Source organism: Pongo abelii, chromosome 4 (genome assembly GCF_028885655.2).
Source record: "Pongo abelii isolate AG06213 chromosome 4, NHGRI_mPonAbe1-v2.0_pri, whole genome shotgun sequence".
In the NCBI taxonomy this organism is placed as follows: Eukaryota; Metazoa; Chordata; class Mammalia; order Primates; family Hominidae; genus Pongo; species Pongo abelii.
The window spans coordinates 84,055,808-84,077,467 of record NC_071989.2 but is presented as its reverse complement, the minus strand read 5'-3'; the positions used below and the strand labels follow the sequence as shown (position 1 = coordinate 84,077,467).

Sequence of the window (21,660 nt, the reverse complement as noted above, 5' to 3'; positions counted from 1 at the left end):
GTGGTGTGATCATAGCTCACTGCAGCCTTGAACTCCTGGGCTCAAGCAATCCTCCTACCTTGGCCTCCAAAAGTGTTGGGATTATGGGCAAGAGCTACCATACTCAGCTGTTGTGATACTTCTAAAGGGCTATAGTAGCTTTTTATTTTCTAATGCTTCCCAAATTAGCCCTGAAACAATTCTTAAAACTAGTTGTACACAAAGTGGTTAGTCATATCTTGCTTTAAACATCAAATGGAAAAGAATTCTTGGCTGATCATTCGACCTTCCTACTTGTTTTATCACATTGGCCCTAACTCTCTAGGGCCACAGGTTCAAGTGAAAAAAGGAGTGGTAGCATGCCCCCACTTTTACCTTTACTGGCACTAATAAAGTCAAGAGTGACTTCCATGAAGGAATAATTGGGGGAGGCATTGGGAAGCCCCATAAGTCAGAGGTCTCTTAGTGTCAGACCAGAAATAGAAACACTTTGCTTTTTAAAACTGCTGCTGCCTCAGGAATGCTATTAACAGGCTCCAAAGACATCCCCCAGCCCCCCAAATCCTTACAGAAACACTAAGAGTAAAAGAAGGGAGAGGATATGAAATACCAAACTTTCACTTTTAGCTGGAAGCCAAAACCAATTAGATCTTGGTTACCTTATAACGTGTTTGTTCCACATCATAGATCTTTTTCTCTGATACCATTTTCGGGGCAAAGAACTTGGCTAACTTTGCAAGGTAAACTCCATTCCGGAGCCCTTCTTCCAGTTCAGTGGTTGGTGGCAATTCTTCAACTAAGCAAACTTCCATCCACCTAAAAAGATTAAAAAAAATATTAAAGTGACTCCAGTTGGGTAACTTTCTGCAAATGAAGTCATGCAGCATTTCGCTGTGTGTGTTGGAGACAAAGGAAGAAGGATCTGAAACATCTTTCAGTGTCACTGGTGGGAAGGGAAGACTTTCTGGGTGGAATGAGGATTTTGAACATGAGATGAACAGGGGGAATGAAAGCCCAGAAGCGCTGAGCTCACTCCCGTGCCAGAGCTCATCAACTTCACCTTTATCTGAGCCTCTGCCAAGTCTCTCTTGTGCCAAAGAAGGAAAAGGCCAAACCATTTTGTATAGGTGGAATTAGCCCCGCTGACATTAAAGAAAAAATAATTCCAAGTTTATGAGCCCTTGGCAGAGGCAATTCTTATACGGTCTGTGCCTTAGGGAGTGCATAGTCCAAAGTACTATAAAATCTGCAGTTACCTCAGTCCAGGAATGACTACCAGGAGAGGTAGGAAGGCATGGAAAAGGGGCATTGAATTAAGGAAGCAGACAAGGCTTCTTTAAATAATACAGACTCCTTTTTCCAATACCAGGAACTTATGACAACACACTTATCTTTTTTGGGAAGATACAGTACTTAATGGGTTCTGAAAAAAATATTTTAGACAAAGATCAGATTAAACCTTAAGATGTTGTGCCAGTATTGTAGAAAACAGAACACCAAGGTCATTACTGGCTCAAGGACTTACAGTGGGAGAGGAGACAGGCTAGTTCACATGTCACAATGGTGTGCTGAGGATCTGCCAGAGTCATGAGGATACTCCTTTCTCAAGTAACTATTACCTACTGGAAGATTCAAGAGGCCGGTGTGCAGTTCTCAGCAGGGGAGCCCCCAGCCTCCCTGCCACCCAGCTACTGATCTACAAATCCAACTATTAGCGTGAGCACCATATCTATATAGACCGTCTCCCTAGAGGATCATTAACACAGTAGCCACTGATCCTGCCAACACTTAAAACAGTAGAGCACCGTGCCCCAATATTAACAACTGATCCCAACCCAAGTTGCCAACACTGTAATATGTCTGAAATGCTTGTAGCTCTGAACAACAACTTGTAGTTCAACAAGCCCCTAACAAGTGGTTATTACTGACCATTTATTAGGCACTATAAAATTGGAATCCAGTAGACCCCCCCTTATCCAAGGTTTCACTTTCTGCAGTTTTAGTTACTTGAGGTCAACTACTCTGAAAATATTAAATGGAAAGTTCCAGGAATACAAAATTCATGAGTTTTTAATTGCATATCATTCTGAGTAGTGTGATGAAATCTCATGCTATCCCACTCCCATCCCTTCCTCATCACAAGAAGGGTAAGTGCAGTACAATAAGATATTTTGAGACAGAGGCAGAGTCCACATTCACAGAACTTTTATCATAGTATATTGTTTTTTTTTTTTTTTTTTAATTTCTGAAGTATTTATTGATCATTCTTGGGTGTTTCTCGGAGAGGGGGATATGGCAGGGTCATAGGATAATAGTGGAGAGAAGGTCAGGAGATAAACACATGAACAAAGGTCTCTGGTTTTCCTAGGCAGAGGACCCTGCGGCCTTCTGCAGTGTTTGTGCCCCTGAGTACTTGAGATTAGGGAGTGGTGATGACTCTTAAAGAGCATGCTGCCTTCAAGCATCTGTTTAACAAAGCACATCTTGCACCACCCTTAAACCATTTAACCCTGAGTTGACACAGCACATGTTTCAGAGAGCAGGGGGCTGGGGGAAAGGCCATAGATCAACAGCATCCCAAGGCAGAAGAATTTCTCCTAGTCAGAACAAAATGGAGTCTCCTATGCCCACCCCTTTCTACACAGACACAGCAACAATCTGATCTCTCCTTCCTTTCCCCACACTTCCTCCCCTTCTCTTCAACAAAACCGCCATCGTCCTCATGGCCCGCTCCCGATGGTCGCTGTCTCTTCGGAGCTGTTGGGTACACCTCCCAGACAGGGCAGCCGGGCAGAGGCGCTCCTCACCTCCCAGACAGGGCGGCTGGGCAGAGGCGCCCCTCGCTTCCCAGACGGGGCCGCCCGGGCAGAGGCGCTCCTCTCCTCCCAGACGGGGCGGCCGGGCAGAGGCGCTCCTCACTTCCCCGACGGGGCCGCCCGGGCAGAGGCGCTCCTCGCTTCCCAGACGGGGCCGCCCGGGCAGAGGCGCTCCTCAGTTCCTCCCAGACCGGGTGGCAGCCGGGCAGAGGCGCTCCTCACCTCCCAGACGGGGCGTATCATAGTATATTGTTATAATTGTTCTATTATTAGTTACTGTTGTTAATCTCTTTCTATGCCTAGTTTATAAATTAAACCTGAGCACAGCTATGTATCTATATGCAAAAACAGTATATTCAAGGTTTGGTGCTATCTTCAGTCTCAGGCATTGACTGAGGGTCTTTGAACATATTTCCAATGGATGGGAGGGGAATAGTATATATGATAAAAATATAAACATAAGCCTTGCCTTCAAAGAGCATTAAATATAATTAAGAAGGCAACACAATTCTAAGGAAAAGCCAGAGAACCATATGAGAGGCTATGATGTGCAATGCTACATGGTAGGATACAATCAGAAAAAGTTTGGGAGTAAACGGGAATCATTGGGTTATCACTGCAGCAATCAAGGAAAACATTAAAAAGGTGGTAAAACCTGGACTTGGCCTTGAAGAATGGAGTACAGTAAGTCCTCACCTACTTGGAAACTATGAATTTAAGCAAAATAATGTATAACAAAATCAATTTTACCATAGGCTAATTTCTATAAACAAGTTACACTGGGCGCTACGGCTCATGCCTGTAATTCCAGCACTTTGGGAGCGTGAGGTGGGAGGACTGCTTGAGGCCAGGAGTTTGAACCAGGCTAGGCAGCACAGTGAGGCCCTGGCTCTCTTTAAAAAAAAAAAAAAAAAAAAAGAGCCAGGCATGGTGGTTTGCACCTGTGGTCCCAGTTACTCAGGGGGTTGAGGTCGGGGGATTGCTTGAGCCCAGGAGTTTGAGGCTGCAGTAAGCTGTAGTCAGGCCCCAGCATTACAGCCTGGGCAACAGTGCAAGACTCTGTCTCTAAAAAATAATTAAGATCCTATTGCATATTTCTGGTCACAAAAACATCACCAAACTTCTAAATAAAGACCAAAACACTTCTATGTTAAACACTGAAATAAATGTGAGCTATACATACAATTAAGAAAGATTAACATAAACTTTTAGTATAATGAAGGGACTGGAAAAACAAAAAAAAGTAAGATAATTCTTCACCCTCTTATTCCAGGTCAGGGTCTTGGGTGGCCGCAACCTATCCCAGCAGCTCAGAGGTAGGGGGGTGGGCATCAACCCTGGACAAGATGCGTTCCCATTGGAGGATACACTCAAACCCCCACCACACTCACTCAGTGGGGACTATGTAGCCACATCAGTTAACCTAACATGCACATCTTTGGGATGTGGAAGAAAACGAGTCCCCAGAGAAAACCCACGCAGACCTGGGGAGACCACACGAACTCCACAGTGGCCCCTTCTTTTTCTTCATCAACATTATGAGGAAATGACATCAAATGAAACGACATTATTGGAGGACCTGCCGTAGCTGGAAAGGCAGGGAGAGAACCGGAAGCTGGGGAGAACAGAAACTAAAGGCATAAAAGAAACATGGCTGACTCACGAAGAAAACCCAGGGAACACAGTGGGCCTTTGGGGCTCACAGGGAGAAAAAAGCAATGAAGCTGGGCCTTCCCCGTGAAGCTACGCTCTGGAAGGTCTAGCATGCGAGGACAGGTTGTTGACATTTGTAGCCACAAGAAGCAGGGAGCTCCTGGCAGCCTCACAGAAGAGGAGTAACGTGCTGACAGTGGTAATTAGAGAAAATTAATATGGTATAATGGATGCCTCAGAGACGGAGTCCTCTGTCAGGCCTTTCCCATTGTGAGGTGTTGAGGGACGGGATCAGCCAGGAAGAAACGGGAAGGAAGACAACCAAAAGACAGTTCCAGGCAACAGTAAGAGGACTTGGTGACAGCTCAGAAAAGGGAGTTGAAAAACAGAGGGCCGGGCGCGGTGGCTCACGCCTGTAATCCCATCACTTTGGGAGGCTGAGGCGGGTGGATCACGAGGTCAGGAGATCGAGATCATCCTGGCTAACACGGTGAAACCCTGTCTCTATTAAAAATACAAAAAAATTAGCCGGGCGTGGTGGTAGGCGCCTGTAGTCCCAGCTACTCAGGAGGCTGAGGCAGAAGAATGGTGTGAACCCAGGAGGCGGAGCTTGCAGTGAGCAGAGATTGCGCCACTGCACTCCAGCCTCGGCGACAGAGGGAGACTCCGTCTCAAGAAGAAAAAAAAAAAGAAAAACAGAGATTACCAGCCAAGGAGAGGCACTGGGTTGAAGGGAGGGTTCTGCACCAGGAGTCAGCCACATAGTGGTGGTGTGACTGCAAGCAAGTCCCCTCACCTCTCTGAGCTTCAGTTTCTCTACTCTGCTAAAGGAGAGGTGTTGGTGATAAGAATTTGGTGATAAAGCCCTTGCCAGCTCTAACATTCTAAGGGGCCGTGAAACTGGAAGAACAAGGAACAGGTAAGATGCGATGATGATGAACTTCCTTTTCACATATCATGCATATCATTCACATACCATGTGAGCCTTGCGTCAAATAAACTGAAGTAAGAATACCACGGACTTGCTAAATTTTGAAAAGAAGAAATCAATAGTAATGCTGCCTTAAAAAAAAAATGGTGGCCAAGTTAACAGCCACTGCTCTAGACCAAGTTTCTAAGCTAAATAAACTAATTAGGGTATTAGGTGATTTCATAGTAAAACACAATCTGTTTTCAAATAATTACATTTTCAAATAATTATCTTGGAAAAATGCAAGAAATCGTTTTTTACACAAAAATATATGAATGCTTTATAACAACCTGGAAATTGGGGTATATGTGTGAGGGGTAGGGGCTGGGGGTAAACTGACAATTGGTAGCAAGAGTAGGGGGAGATAAGTTGACAACTGGGAGCAAGGGGCAGGATGCAAAAATAAAAGCTCCCTGAAGTATGATATTTTAGAGTTGGGCTTGTTTTTAAAAAGAGCTAATCACATTTTTGTCTGTATTAGGATATATGTGCAGTTGGTTTAAAACACTGATAACAGGCCAGGCATGGTGGCTCATGCCTGTAATCCCAACACTTTGGGAGGCCAGGGCATGTGGATCACTTGAGGTCAGGAGTTCAAGACCACTCTGGCCAACATGGTGAAACCCCATCTCTACTAAAGACAAAAATTAGCCAGGCATCGTAATGGGCACCTGCAGTCCCAGCTACTCAGGAGGCTGAGGCAGGAGAATCGCTTGAATCTGAGAGGCGGAGGTTGCAGTGAGCCGAGATCGCACCACTACACTCCAGCCTGGGCGACAGAGTGAGACTCTCTCTCAAAAAAAATAAAAAATAAAATAAATAAATAAAACACTGATAGCAAAAACTTAGGTTAGCTACAACCTATTTAAAATATAGCCATGGCTAATTCTTATGACATTATGAACTGCTCAAAGGCAAAGGCCATTTTTTCTTTCTCTTTATAATCCCTTTGTGCCTGGCAACCTGTTTACACAAAGCAAGTACTTAACATATGGTTATGAAAGATTCTGACTGCTAAAAGTAAAGTTTTCCGAGCATCACAGTTACATCATAAAATATTTTAAGATATTGCCAAAGATTTACAAAATGTTACTTTTTTTAACATTAGGCATCAATGGAGATACCTCTTTTTCTCTGCCTTGAAAGTCAAAAGATGATGCTATTATTATCAATGACAACTAGTGCTTATTGAGCATGATCTTGTGCCAAAATCTGGACTTGATACTTTATGGGCATTATCATGGAATCTTCTCATGATCACCCCATAAGGAAGAGGTGCTATCAGGATCACCATTTGCTGATGATTTTCCGATGTTTTTCTCAGATTCTGATGATTTTCTGACATGATATCTGAGGTTTTCCAAAGCTCAGAAAAGGCTAAGGCCACCCAGCTCAATAAGTTGACAGGGGCCAGCCTTTGCTCCTCTATCTAATTCCAACTTTTAATTTCTCACAACTCACCAAACAGAATCCCCTAGCCTAGTGCAAAACAAAAGTGGTAAAACACTGCAGGGCTGCTTCCAGAGCAGCGGTAGAGTTCCACAGCTTGGAGACATAGATGTTGTCACTGTTTCAGTATAAGGTCAGAGGATAGTATATTCACTGTCAGGGTTGAGTAGATTCCTGGGGCTTCGTTTGTTCTCTCAGAACTTCCTCTTTGTCACCTACCTTGCAACAGGCACAGTAAATGGTCCAGGTTTCCCCTTGTAGTGCTGTAGCAGGGCAGAGGCAGGATATACGAAACTTAGAGCCTATTCAAATGCAGTCACCTCCTCAGGAAGGCCCACAGGCCTAGAGCTCTCAAAGGTCCTTCCAATAAGATACGACTCGGAAACTCCTATCAATCATCAGCCCGCATAGGAGCAACAAACAAGACTATTCTTCTAGGACAGGTGACAGACTCTGCTGACAGAATAACCAGTCAGACTGGGTACTTAACATTGCTCTAAAGGTATTAAAATCCCTCACAATGAAGCAGGAGCCATGATATGTAACTTCTAAACTTGTGTCCAGTCATCACGTGGGCTGACTGGCCTTTGGATTGATTTTTTAAGTATAAGGAGAAAACTTCAAGCCCAGATAGGGATATAGGAGTTAAGAAGAAATCACACAGGCAGATAGCAAGGGTATGGGAGTCCTTGGTAAGGTTTTTCTTTTTAATGAAAAGCAGCCCCAAATCATTTTCTAACAAAGAACAGCCAGCAAGCTGGGAGCTTGCACAGGTGAATGTCAGCAGGAACTAAGGACTAGACATGTTCAAGATGGCGGCTCCATCTTCCCTTCTCTGCCAGCCACCTGTGCTGCAAAGGAGCAGACAAGATGACCCCATCAACTGGAAAGCCCATTTGCATAAGAAGATTAGGGTGGGGCAACCAGCCTTCCCCGCACTATGTAAATGTCATACCTGATTGAACAAATCTATGAGCTCTAGGTAAATCAGACACTGCCTCTTGAAACCCTACTATAAAACTCGGGGCATTCACCACCAGCAGGTCCTTTCTGCTGGGAGACCCCCTCCTTTACAGAGGAAGCTGTTTCTCTCTCTTCTCTTCTACCTATTAACCTTCTGCTCCTAAACTCCTTGTGTATGTGTCCTAAATTTTCCTGGCAGGCGACAACAAATCCCAGGGTATATACCCCAGACAACGTAGCTGCTTCAATACCAGAGTCTGCATTCGTAGCCCCACAGCATCTGTAAGGGGCCAAGTGACTGGGTTGTAACCACAAAAGGTGTGGGGAAATGAGTGTGAGGGGTGCACCACCCCTAAGTGTGGCTCAGGAAAACCTCCCAAGGATAAACCTCCTCTCTCTCTTCCCCATCTGCTGGCTGGAGAAGGTAGAAGAACTTCCATCAGACAGGGTCCCTGAATAATTGTGTGGTAAAGAACCCCTTGTTTTCAAGGTCATTCTTATTGGTTAAAAAAAAGAAAAGCAGCTGCAGCTCTTGTGTCTCCTCACCCCCACCCTACACTACTGAACCTTACAGGAGCAGGAATTAAACTGCTATTGCCAATCTCGGTTTCAGGGGCTTGCTGATCTGTTACATGAACAAGTGAGTGGTACCTGGCTACACCAATACAAATTTTAAGTGTGACTTGTATGGTATGTTGGGGTCAAACTTCCTATAACAATCACAATGGAGAGACAGTTGGCCTGATGTTCAGGAAGTCTGGCTCTGTGATCATCAGCTATATGCAGTGGAACAGGTCGCTTAATATTCTGAGTATTCAGTGTTAGTCCATAAATCTGAAATTATAATGGAATTCAATATGACTGTGTAATTATGTAATATGACTGTGTGTGGCTTAACATCTTTATTGAGATATAATCCACACATCATACACTCAACACTTAACACGTAGAATGCAATGGTTTTTAGTATAGTCATAGGGTTGAAAGACCATCATCATTATCAATTTTAGAACATCTTCCTTACACTGAAAAGGAAACCTTATATCCATAAACAGTCATTCTCCATTTACCCCCAAGCCCCTAACACACTAATCTACTGTCTTTAGATTTGCCTATTCTGAACATTTCATGTAAATATAGATTCATACAATATGTGGCCTTTTGTGACCTTTCACTTAGCATGTTTTCAAGGTTCATCTATGTTGTAAGATGTATCTGGACTTCATATCTTTTTCTTGAATAATGTTTCATTGTGTGATATATCACATTTATTTATTTATTCATCAGTTTTTGGACATGTTATTGGACATCAGTTTTTGGACATGTTATTTCCCGCCCCCTCAACTTTTTGACTATTGTGAATGATACTGCTGTAAACACTTGTGAATTAGTTTTTGCACTGATGTATGTTCTCATTTCCCTTGGGTATATACCCAAGAGTAGAATTGCTGGGTCATATGGTAACTCTATGTGTAATCTTTTTAGGACTTCCAGACTGTTTTCAAAACAGCTGTACCATTTCCCATTCCCACCAGCAGTGTATGAGGATTTCAATTTCTTCACATCCTTGCCAATATTCTTCTGTCTTTTTGATTACAGCCATCCTAGTGGATGCAAAGTGGCATCTCATTATGGTTTTGATTTTCATTTCCCTGATGGCTAATGATAGTCAGCTTCTTTTTATGTGCATATAGCCCATTTATATACTTTTGGAGAAATGTCTTTCAAATCTATCGCTCATGTTTTAGTGTAATTATTTGTCTTTATTTTTGAGTTATAAGAGTTCCTTACATATTCAGTATACAAGATTCTTATTTGATATATGATTTGAAAGTGTTTCCTCCATTCTGTGGGCTGTCTTTTCACTTTCTTAATGGTGTTATTTGAAGCAAAAATGTTTTTATTTTGAGGAAGTCTCATTTATCTATTTCTTCTTTTGTTGTTTATATTTTTGGTGTTTTATATGTTACATATTTATACCTATGTTTTCTTCTCTTTTATCTCTTAGTTTAGGTCTTTGATCAATTTTGAACTACTTTTTGTATACGGTGTGAGATGAGAGTCTGACTTCATTCTTTTGCATGTGGCTACCCAGTTGTCCCAGCACCACCTGTTGAAAAGACTACCTTTGTTGAACTGTCTTGGCACCTTTATTGAAAATTAACTGACTGTACAAGTGAGTGTTCATTTCTGAACTCTAAATTCTAGTCCAATCTGTATGTCTATGACTTATGTACGGATAGTACACAAAGTGTGCATATATAAAATCAAGTTAGAGATACTTCATGTGTCATCAAGAGCCTGTCTTCAAATTTGGCCTAAAAATCCACAGAAATGAAAACCAGAATATTCCCCCTTCCCCACCAACACTGTCCTTGCATTCACTGCTTCTTCCCCATTCCTTCTATTGACTAGTTTATTGGCCCACAACCCCAATATGTGAATGTCTTGTCCCAAAGCAAAAGTTTAAGCTATTTCTTATGAGCATCTTAAGGGTTGCTAGAGAACCTCATCTTCCTTTTTAGGGTGGAACTACTTGTGGAAGAAGGGGAGAGAAAGGATAAATCTTTCAAATTTTAGGGCAAGAAGAAAAATTCTGTCTTGTGGGAGGAAAAAAAAAAAAAGAAAAAGAAACCACCCCACAAAAATCCTGGAACAAACAATCCTTTCTATTGTACTACTTTGTGCCTTGCAGAACATACGAAAGTTGTTTTGTGGAGGCATTTGCTATCTGAGTTGTTATTCAGGAAATCACCAACTATAAATCTTGATCTGTATCATACAGTGCTGTATGGAATAAGTATCCTGACGGTAGAACTGCTGGCCAAGAACAGAAAAATGTGTTTTATTTGCATAAGCCCTGTTTTAATGCAGTGCCCCGTTCTTTGAACTTTCAAGTATCACAAGTCAATTTTTCCCTTAATATTTTAAAAATCAGCATATAAGTCATATTCTAAAATAATATAAGAATATCTGGCCTTTGTTTTTATGTATAGCATAGTTGGTCATTTTCCACCTTCTGTGTTAACAGGCAGTAAAAGCATCAGAAGGATTAAGTTAAGTTCTCATGGCAAAACTTTTCATCAGCTGGAGGCTAGTGCAAAACTGCCACCATGATTCCATTAGCCTTATTAGCCCAGGGGAACGTGGCTGTAGGAACCCACCCTGCAAAACTGAGGTGGGCATCCACGGGCCCCCATCCTTCTCTCATACAAAACTTTTTTGGTTCACTCTAAGAAAGTGACATGAAAAGCTAATTATTTTCTTCAGTAAAATTTTTGCTTTGCTTTAAGAATGCTAATCATTTTCCTTAAAACACAGGCACACAATACCATGAAAAGAATCAACATATGACTTCAAGATCCAGTAGGAGTGGAGCAGACTTCAGAGGACTTACGTCTCACTCTTCTCTTTCAGGAGGAGATGATATAGTATAATCTGTTGAGTTTGGCAAGCTTCCCCAAACTGTGTTCCACAGAACTTTGGCTCAGATGCTAAGAGACTGTTGCTAGAAATATGGACATGAAAGGTGATTCTAGTGAGATTTTAGATAGAAATGAGGAACATGTTATTAGACACTGAAGAAAAGGCAATCCTTGTTATAAAATGGCCAAGAACGTTGCTGAATTGCATTTTTGTGTTTTGTGGAAGGTAGAGCTTTTAAGTGACAACCTTGGATATTCCGCTGAGATTTCTAAGCCAAGTGCTGAAAGTCTGTTGTGCTTTTCTCGCCACTTTCCTTTCTCATTATGGCTTCTGGCAAAGTGCAAGATAAGCGAGAGAAGTTAAAGAAAAAATTGTTAGGCTAAACAAACCAGAACTTAAAGATCTGGAAAATTCTCAGCTTATCCATATTGCAAAAAAATGAGAATATGTTCTGGAGAGGGCACCAACAGTGTGACTGGACAATCACTCCCTAAAGAGTGACAGTGGGACTCACAGATCTAATCGGCCATCTCAACAGAAGCCAGTAATAGAGACGGGGTTCTACCAGCAGCAGAAACACTGCTGACTTGGACTAAAGGGGACAGAGACAGGACACAACAGCACTAGGCTTCTGAGATGCTACAGAATGGGACAACAGATCTATCTGGCTCTGGGTGTGAGCATGTATTATCCTTCAAGAAAGAGGAAGAATGGTCCCTAAAGCTACTACTCTCACCCCACATTGAAAGTGTTCAGGCCCAGGGGGCGAGGAAGGCTCTCTTCCATTTCAAAGGGTGAGGCTCTCTCTGTCTCAGTGTGAGAGGGTGAGGCTATCATTGTCCAAGGCCTCAAAAGCAAGGCTGCCACCTGGGGCCTTGAAGAAATTCTGCCAGCCCAATGGGCCTGGAGGACAGATCATCATGTAAAAAGCATTATTCTCAGGCCTTAAAATGGAACATAATTTGCCCAGCTAGGTTTTGGACTTGCTTTGGACCCATGACCCTTTTTTCTTCCTTCCAAGTTCTCCCTTTTGGAATGGAAATGTCTATCCTAAGCCTGTCCCCATCATTGTATTTTGGAAGCAAATAACTTGTCTGGTTTCACAGGTTCACAGCTGGAGAAGAATTTTTGCCTCAAGATGAATCATATACTTGAGTCTCACCCACTTTGATGTAGATGATATTTAGATGAGATTTGGGACTTAGAATTGATGCTAGAATGGGTTAAGGCTTAGGTTGTTGAATGCAGGTGAATGTATTTTGCTGTGAGAAGGACATAAATTTTGGGGGTGCAGAGGGCAGAGTGTTATGGGCAGAACTGTGTTCCCCTCCCCAAATTTACATGTTGAAGTTCTAACCCCTAATACTTCAAAATGAGACTGTATTTTAAGACAGGGTCTTTAAAGAGATGGTTAAGTTAAAATGAGGTGATTAGGTGTGGCTGCTGTCCTTATAAGAAAAGGTGACTAGGGCACAGAGAGCTCCCAGGGCTGCACGCTCATAGAGGGAAGACAGGAGGACATAGTGAAAGGGCCATCTGCAAAGCCGAGGACAGAGGCCTCAGAAGAAACCAAACACATTGACACCTTGCTCTTGGATTTCCAGCCTCCAAAACTGTGAGAAAGTAAACTTCTGTTGTTTAAGCCTCCCAATCTGTGGTATTTTGTTTATGGCAGCCTCAACAAACTAATATACTAGCTAAAACATCAACTCCCATCATCCTCTAAAATTCCTCACCCAATTTTCTCTTTACTGCATTTATTACTACCTGGCAGACTAGATATAATACTTATTAGTTTCACTCAGTTAGACTGTAAATTCTACAATAGCAAGGACCTTACCTGTCTTGAGAGGCATCTAACACAATGGTTGAAAGCACAAACACACACACACTCCAGAGCTCGATGCCTGAGACTGAACCAAAGCTCTGCCACTTACCAGTTACTTGCCCCTTGGGTAACTGAATTAATCTGAGTCTGTTTCCTAATCTATAAAATGGGATAATAATAGAACTGCTTCCAAGGGTTAATAGGAGAAAAGCACTAGAACAGTGCCTGGCATATAGTAGGTACCTTTCATGGTAGCTATTGTAGTTTTTACTGCTCACCACTATATCCCAGACCATGCCCCTGCCTGACTGCCAATATAATTCACTGTTCACACCTGACCTTCAGCAGTATTTATTTAGTTCAGCACTATTTGTTTAGCCATACAGACTTCCTTGCACAGGAAGTATGCCAGCATTTTGACTATCAAACATGCCTTCTTCTCCCGTCCCAGTCTGTTGCACCCCCTGAACAAATCCACTCTTCCCGCTAAACACATCCTATTGCCTTACACTAGATACAGTCTTAAATGGCAGTTAGTAGGGGCTATGTAAATATTTACATATGTTCAGGAGAGCCAGGTTTCTGCTATAAAGAGACTCCCACTCTACTGATAATGCCAATGGCAAACAATTGCAGCTCACATTTACTTAGCACATGGACTAGCACTTAGCAGGTACCTGGCACTTACATGAATGTATTCTCACACTAACCTGATGAAATTGATATCACTCCCCTTTAATAGAGAAGGAAGAAGAGGCTCAGAGAGTTAAGTAATTTGCTCAAGATTACACAGCTAGTAAGCGGATGAGCTGTGATTTAAATTCAGGTTGTCACTTCTACAGGACACCTCTCTGCCACTCTGCTCTGACAAATCATTTAAGATTAATAGGGTGAACAGGGCTTAAGCTCACTTCCTAGGAATGCTCTCTTCTTAAGCAGAAGACTTAGGTGAAACCTTTTCTAAAACTAAAATGAGCCAATTCAGATCTTCATAAACTATGCTTTCCCAAAGCCAGGTGTGCCTGTGCTTTAAGACAAGATGAAGGTGAACATACTCTTCAGGACTGGCTGAAGAGGCTGTGGTCACTTTCAGAAGTGTCTGTGGGGGTACAGCTCTGTTCACTGGACCTTGGATCTCCAAAAATCTGGCTTCAAACTTGGTTCTGCAACTGTATTCATCTTTATTACCTTGGGGTACAACAATCTCTCTGGGCCACAATTTCCTCTATCAGAAAACTGGGTACAATACTCGCTACCTCACAGAGAAGTCATGAGAATGAAAACAGATGCTAAATGTGAAATCACCTAGGAAAAAAGTACCCAGCATGCAACAGGTCCTCAAGAAACAATTGTTAACAAAATGAAATTAAAAGGAGGTAGGCAAGTGGGCACCAGTTTAAAGCGTAATGCGACCAAGGATTTATCACACTGTTCTCCACAGAGCAGTCTGGCCACACTGACCTGAACATATGGGATCCAGTGTCTTCTAGGTGGAGACTACTGTGGGATGTGACACCCTGCAGGAAAATAAGCTGACCAAAGGGCCTTGGAGAACTGAGCTCAAAAACGGGACTCTGTCAACCTACCTTCCCTAGAACTTGCTACTGGGGAAGCTGAGCTGTCATGTCTGTTTGCAGTGCAAAGCACCTTCAGTTTTACAAGATAACCATGAGCTGGGGTGCAGAGGTAAAGTAAAGAAGAAAGAACCGAAAGTACTCAGCAGAAGTTTCCTGGCACATCAACACTCATCTGAGGCTTACGCATACATTTTGGTCTAAATAACAACTTAAGACTTGATGAAGCAGATTCTCCTTCCTGGGTTTGTCTACATTGTGCACATGCTCTAACCACAAAATAATCACTGTTCTTGCACTTTTAAACACGTCTTTGCCCCAACATAGGCATGAAAATGAAAGCAACAAGCTTAATAAGATCATTGTAAACTTACTTAAATTGCCACAACTCCTTCCTACACTTGACTTCCCTCTTCTAAGCCCGAAGCAAGTATTCAATATGGAATTGTTAAATAACGGACATTCCAGAACACCAAGAGAATGCCATAAAGCCCGCCCATATTTCAACATATAAGAAACACAACTGGCAAAAGCTGTATCCAGTATGAATTTCCTTCCTTCTCTTCCTCCCCTTAAACTACAGGTATCTTATGTCCAAAGTTAACCCTTTCTTGGAGGTGGTGAATGAGGGAGAGTTACACAGACTGATTCCTCTACAGCCTAAAGGATCAAAAGAGAATAGCTCTCAGCAGGTAGTGTGAAGTAATAGCACAGCGAAAAATTCAACTGTGAGGAATGTCATCTTAATACCATATTTGCAGTGCTTTCTTCCTCTAGCTACGTCCTTTGTTCAGCCCTTATTGATTTCCCCCACCTCCACTACCAGCTGTACCAAGGAAGTGACAAACGGGGACTCACTAGATGCCATCAATCATTGTCACCAAGAAGAGAAAAAAAGAATCCAACATATGTTCTTGCAAATGCCTCCCACTCTCCACTCCCACCTCTTCCTCTTCATTGACACACAATCTTTATAAGCAGTAAGCCACTTTTTAATATCCCTTGAGTGAAAACGTTTGAGGCACAGATAGGAGGAGCATCCCAAGCACCATTCTTTCCTGACATGTGTGTCCATAGTTACAGTTCACAGTGCAAGCGGCAAGACCAAGGCAGTGTTGCCCACCAACGAGTTACTGCCAATCCTGACTACAGAAAGCAGAAGGGCTGCTGATGATTAAACCAATGCTGCTCTTGTGCCAGGCGGGACAGAGGAACAGAAAGATGTACAATACAGGTAACAGATGGTACTCTCTGCAACTCATTCTGACGACAGAACAGGAGTTTCCTATTTGTCTGCTGACCACCATGACGCCTGATATATCAATTCCTATGGCAACAGCTCTAAGTATAACGCACTACAAATAAAAAGGGGTGTATTGTTTTGTGTTTTTGAAATGGAGTCCCACTCTGTCGCTCAGGCTGGAGTGCTGTGGCGTGATCTCAGCTCACTGCAACCTCTGTCTCCCAAGTTCAAGGATTCTCCTGCCTCAGCCTCCCAAATAGCTGAGATTACAGGCACACGCGACCACACCTGGCCAATTTTTGTATTTTTAATAGAGATGGGGTTTCACCATGTTGGCCAGGCTGGTTTTGAACTCCTGACCTCAAGTGATCTGGCCACCTCAGCCTCCCAAAGTGCTGGGATTACAGGTGTGAGCCAACACACCTGGCCAAAAAGGGGTGTATTAAATGGATATAGACACCTGTGTTCATTTCTGGATATAAAGCAAGAGGTAGAGTGTGGCCACTTCCATCACAGGCTGTAGAAGAATTTTTCTCCGGCTCAATAATTCCCTATTGGGCATCTATTCTGGCTAAAGAAAAAGAAAATCAACAAAGACCAATGATATGCATGTAACCACAATGATATTAAAAAATGAAAAACTTAGATATCTGATGACAGGAGAGAGTGTGAAGTAATAACTCATTATATAAATGAAATACTATACAGCCATTAATATTTATGACAAATTAGCAAAATGGAGGAAAGTTGATATAGTAAAGTGAGTAAAACAGTAACACAAAAAAGTACATGCACTTTTTGTCATGTGTGTCAACATGTGAAAAAACCTGAGTAAAAAGTCACCATGATTGCTTCAAGTATTTTCCAAATCTCAGTTTGGCCCTACAAAGACAGATAGCAATGAAGTGGATTCACACCTAGTAAAATGGATGGAAATTTCAAAGCCTAGTAAAAAAAAAAACTAAGGAACAGAATGAGATAGCCATACCATTTGCATAAATTAAAATACTTACACACAAAACAAGATACATTGCAAGAATACACACAAATCTAAATGATACATTGTATACATATCAGAATGTTGCCTATGGGAGGGAGGGAACCAGGGATAAAAGGAAATAACTTTTAGGGGTCCAGCACAAACCAGAGTCCACCATGTGCCCAGAGATACTGTGTACCATGACCTAAAGAGTGTGGTCAGCTTAACCTTTGCCCCCGAGGTCCTTCAGCAAGGCTAGGCATGGTTTTAAGATTGTAGTGTAAACTGGTGCAATTTCAGACCACCACACATTTCCTCTCCACGGCATGTCCCTTGTTCCCAAACAGTAGCTGCCTTTTATGATGTCATTTCTAATTTTCCTTGTGTTTAACAAGATTGAAAGGCTGCAGGAAATCATCATTAATAAGAAATATTTAATCACATTGCTATTGTATACACATCAATGTTACACAACAGTGTAACAATTGTATACTTTTATATATATAGTTATGTGTATATATGTATGTATATGTAGAGATAACTATATAGAAGAAAACTATAGATATGTATATATGTACTGTATACAACTACATACGTATATATTTACATACAGTACATATATACATATATACTGTATGTAACTACATATATACTATAGATATGTATATATGTACTATATATAACTACATACATACTGTATAGAACTACATATAGTTCCATCTCTACAGAGTTATCTATAAACTATAGATAACTATTCAGAAATTATTCCCACTAGGCTACAAAAGAAACTGGCAATAGTGTTTACCTTTGGGAAGGGGAACTGGGTGGGAGAAAGATATAATTTTCACTGTCCCCTCCTTTGGGCCTTTTAAATTTTGTACCACGTGTATATATGACCAAAAAAAATTAAAGCACTTAATTAAGCAACCACTCACTCTGTACACATAACATTACACAGTAGGCTTAAGAAGTAAAGTGTTCCAATTATACCAGAAGCAGTAAAAATCTGACCAAGTTCTCTCTAAGCTACATCCTGGTTTGCCTTAGCTAGATCCATCTCCACCCAGCACACCCACAGGCAGCTCACAAGGTGGCAGCATTTGCTACTGTGCTTGGCTATATGTCCTTGATTTGATATGTAGGTTAATAATCAATTAGAGCCCTGCCACCCAGAATATCCTCCTAGGACCCAAGTCGGCTGGGAACTGCTATCTCTGTCAAGTGGCCCTGTCCTTGAGTCTCAGTGCTTCTTGGCTCTGAGGATTGCAAACTCTCTTGTGAACCATCGTGGGCTGTAGGAACCCCTGGGGGATTCAGGGTCTTTACTCCTTGACAAAGAAGGCATGTTAAAAATTGTTTCAAATGAAGGTTCTTATCTTAGAAGTCAGTTTATTTACTGCCTGCCAGCTTTTTGGTCAGAGCAGCAGATATTTGGGGTGCCATGGCCATGGGAACAGGAAGATGATGAGAGGAACGGGCTGCCAGGAAAGCACGGCTTTGGACTGGCTAGAAAGTGATGCCTACCAGGACCCATTCCTACAGCATGTTCAGGAATGGGGCATCTTAACTGCTATCCACAGTAAATTCTCACTCAGAAAGACTTGCAGGTGCTTAGGAGTTTCCAGACAGATAGTTAAGTACCATTTCACCTTCCTAACAATTTCATTATTGTTCTGTATGGACATAGACATCAGAAATAGAGAAAACTTCTTTCTGTGGCACACCCTAATGGGGGGAAATGTAAGTCAACCTGACAAAACAAAAACAAAAACAAAAAACAAAAAACCTCGTCCCATCTACCTTGAGAAATAAAAGACAAGTGGAGCTTTTAGGAGGGAGGGGCAAGATGAAGCCAGAAAACAAACTGTTACAAAATAAGAAAATACAAGTCCAAACTCACAACTGACTACTATGCCCAGTCAGGAAAAAGAAGACAGATAAGAAGAGACTGATGGATGCAAAAAGAAACTGGCTGAGAAGCAGAAGACAAACACATGCACCACAGGTTTCCCTGACAGGAAGCACAAATCACTGGGACTGACTTGGTGACAACGAGGTTCCCAGCTCCATCGCCTGGGCAAATGATCAACAGCTCCTCAGAGAAACATGCTGGAGGGCCGTGATGCCTGAGAGTGAAGGCGAGGAGGCCGGTCCACCTAGGCTCTGAGGCCCGCTTGCACATTGACGTCCCTCCAACCATCATCAAGCACTGGCTCTTGATCACTGAAATGTTTCACCTTTAATGAAGTCATTAGCGACCACACAGAAAGACGGGCTGAAAACCACAAGGGGTGTCACGCGAAGGTTTGAGGGAACAGGAGCTGGTTATAAGAGAACTCTATTCCACTCTGGCGTTCTTGAGTTTCAGGAAATACGGCTTGAGCAGCAGTACAGCCAGCTCTGTGCAATAACAAATCATGCTGCGAGGGTGTTCTGGGCCGGCTTGGGTTTCACAATGCCTCCATTTCATGACTGTGATGCAGCTTCACCCTACACCTTCCAGTACTGATTATCTGTAAGACACAGGATCTGAAGCGGCCAATTATCATCTTCACAATCTAAACAGCTACAGCCATTGCTAACTGTATTTCCTGACCACAGACATGAAACATTTGTATTTCTTGTGCCTTAATTCTAGCATATACAAAGACTATTAAATGAATGGGCACACACACAGATATAAAGTCCTTACATATGTGAAAACATTTTTCTATAACATAAACAGTGGATACAACTAGCAAGCAGAGGCCTACAATTAGGTGGCAATGACAGAAGAGCCACTCTATGTTAGAATGTGGCAGAGCTAAAAGGGTGTATCTACCTGATGGGCAGATGCAAAACATGATATCCAATTGTTCCAGGTATGAGGAGACAAATTTAACCCAACTTTTAACCAGTAGAAACCAATCTGTTGATAAGACCTGTCCCTCAAGGGGCTCAAGGGATGCAAGGATAAATGAAGAGATTTCAGATTTTATCAGGAAAGAAAGTGTTAGTGGAGGTATTAAGTAGCTAGGTAGAACAGAAGTATTAGTCATATCTAATCACCTCAATTATTTATATAAGTTGGAATAAATCCAAACTAACTTTAACCTCAGAAAATCCACTCTAACAGGGCGGGCTTGGAAACAGATACCTGCAGGGGTGAGGCCGGTACCGGTAAGGAACCAAGCTGGCTGGGTGGGAGCTGTAAGCAATTTGGCTCTAGCTCACAGCTACTTGTGGAAATGTGGACCACAAGGGCCTGACCTTTGGGATTTCCTGAAAAGTGGAAGATTCAGATTTTTTATGAGTTCTTCTGATTTTTTAAATGCTCACAACTAATTGAAAAATAGTGGCTGGGCACAGTGGCCCATGCCTATAATCCCAACACTTTGGGAGGCCAAGGCAGGAGGACTGCTTGTGCCCAGCAGTGTGACACCATCTCTATAAAATTTATTTTTAATTAGTATGGCATGGTGTTGCATGCCTATAGTCCCACCTACTCAGAGGGCTGAGGTGGGAGCATTGCTGCAGCCCAGGAGGGTGAGGTTTCAGTGAGCTGTGATTGCACCACTTCATGCTAGTCTGGGTGACAGAACAAGTCACTGTCTCAAACACATACACACATACACACACACGAAAAATAAACATTCTGCACGTTGAATCAAATACATCTAAAACTCTTATTACAGTATTTCAAAGGAGGTGAAACTATGCTCTGTATGTTCTCACAGAAGTGAAGGTTGGCTATGAGTTTATGGGGGGGGAGAGTTGCTCTTTCCAGCATTCTTGAAAAGTAGAGCTTTCTTAATGATAAGCAGCTATATAAAAGTAGAACCAGGGAAATGCACATCAAAACCATAATGCAATATTACTTTATTAAGATGGCTACTGGTTTTAAAGAAACAGAAAATAACAAATGATGGTGAGGATGATGAGAAGTTGAAACACTTGTGAACTGTTAGTGGGAATGTAAGATGGGGCAGCCACTGTGGAAAACAGTTTGGTGGCTCCTCAAAAAGTGAAACATAGAATTACTTTGTGATCCAGTATAGGTATTATAATATCCCCAAAGAATTAGAAGCAAAGACTCAAACATATACCTGCACCCCATGTTAATTGCAACATCAGTCATGATCACCAAAACATGGAAGCAACTCACGTGCCCATCAACAGATGAATAGATAAACAAAATGTGGTATATATCCATACAATACAAAGTTATTTGGCCACAAAAAGGAATAAAATTCTGATAAATGCCACATGATGAAACTTGAAGACATGACACTAAGTAAAAAAGTCAGACAGGCTCCAAAGGACACATATTCTATGATTCCACTTATATGAGGTATCTAAAGTAGGCAGATCACAGAGGCAGAAAGTAGAATAGAGGTTACCAGGGGGCTAGGAGGAGGGGGAATAGGGAATTATTTTTAATGGGTACAGAGTTTCAGCTTTGCAAGATAAAAATTTCTGGAAATGGAGAATGATGATGTTGCACAATGTTGTAAATGTACTTAATGCCACTAGATTGTCCATTTAAAAATGGTTAGAATGGTAAATTTTATATTATATATATTTCATCACGATAAAAAAAAAAGAAGAGCTGTGATACGTGTAGATTAGGTAGGTATCTTTCAAAAGGAGTGCTTTTCTTACGTGATGGCTTTTTCTGCAATCAATACAGGAATAAGCACTATCACTCATTAGACATCAGAGTCTGGCTATGCCCTTGATGAAGTGTTGAGACCTTATTACTCCATGGGAATCTTGCTGCTCTACAGGAATCTTCCCCAGG

At 42.0% G+C, this 21,660-nt stretch overlaps 1 protein-coding gene across 2 annotated transcripts in view; it reads right to left on the bottom strand.

Annotated features, from left to right (window-relative positions):
* IQGAP2 (IQ motif containing GTPase activating protein 2) overlaps window positions 1-21,660 on the bottom strand; it is a 305,467-nt gene that overhangs the window by 148,376 nt on the left and 135,431 nt on the right. For both annotated transcript variants that reach the window (XM_002815661.5, XM_054555643.2), the window contains exon 3: window positions 639-795. In XM_002815661.5, the coding sequence (XP_002815707.1) occupies window positions 639-795 (157 nt within the window). The remainder of the gene's footprint in view (window positions 1-638; window positions 796-21,660) is intronic.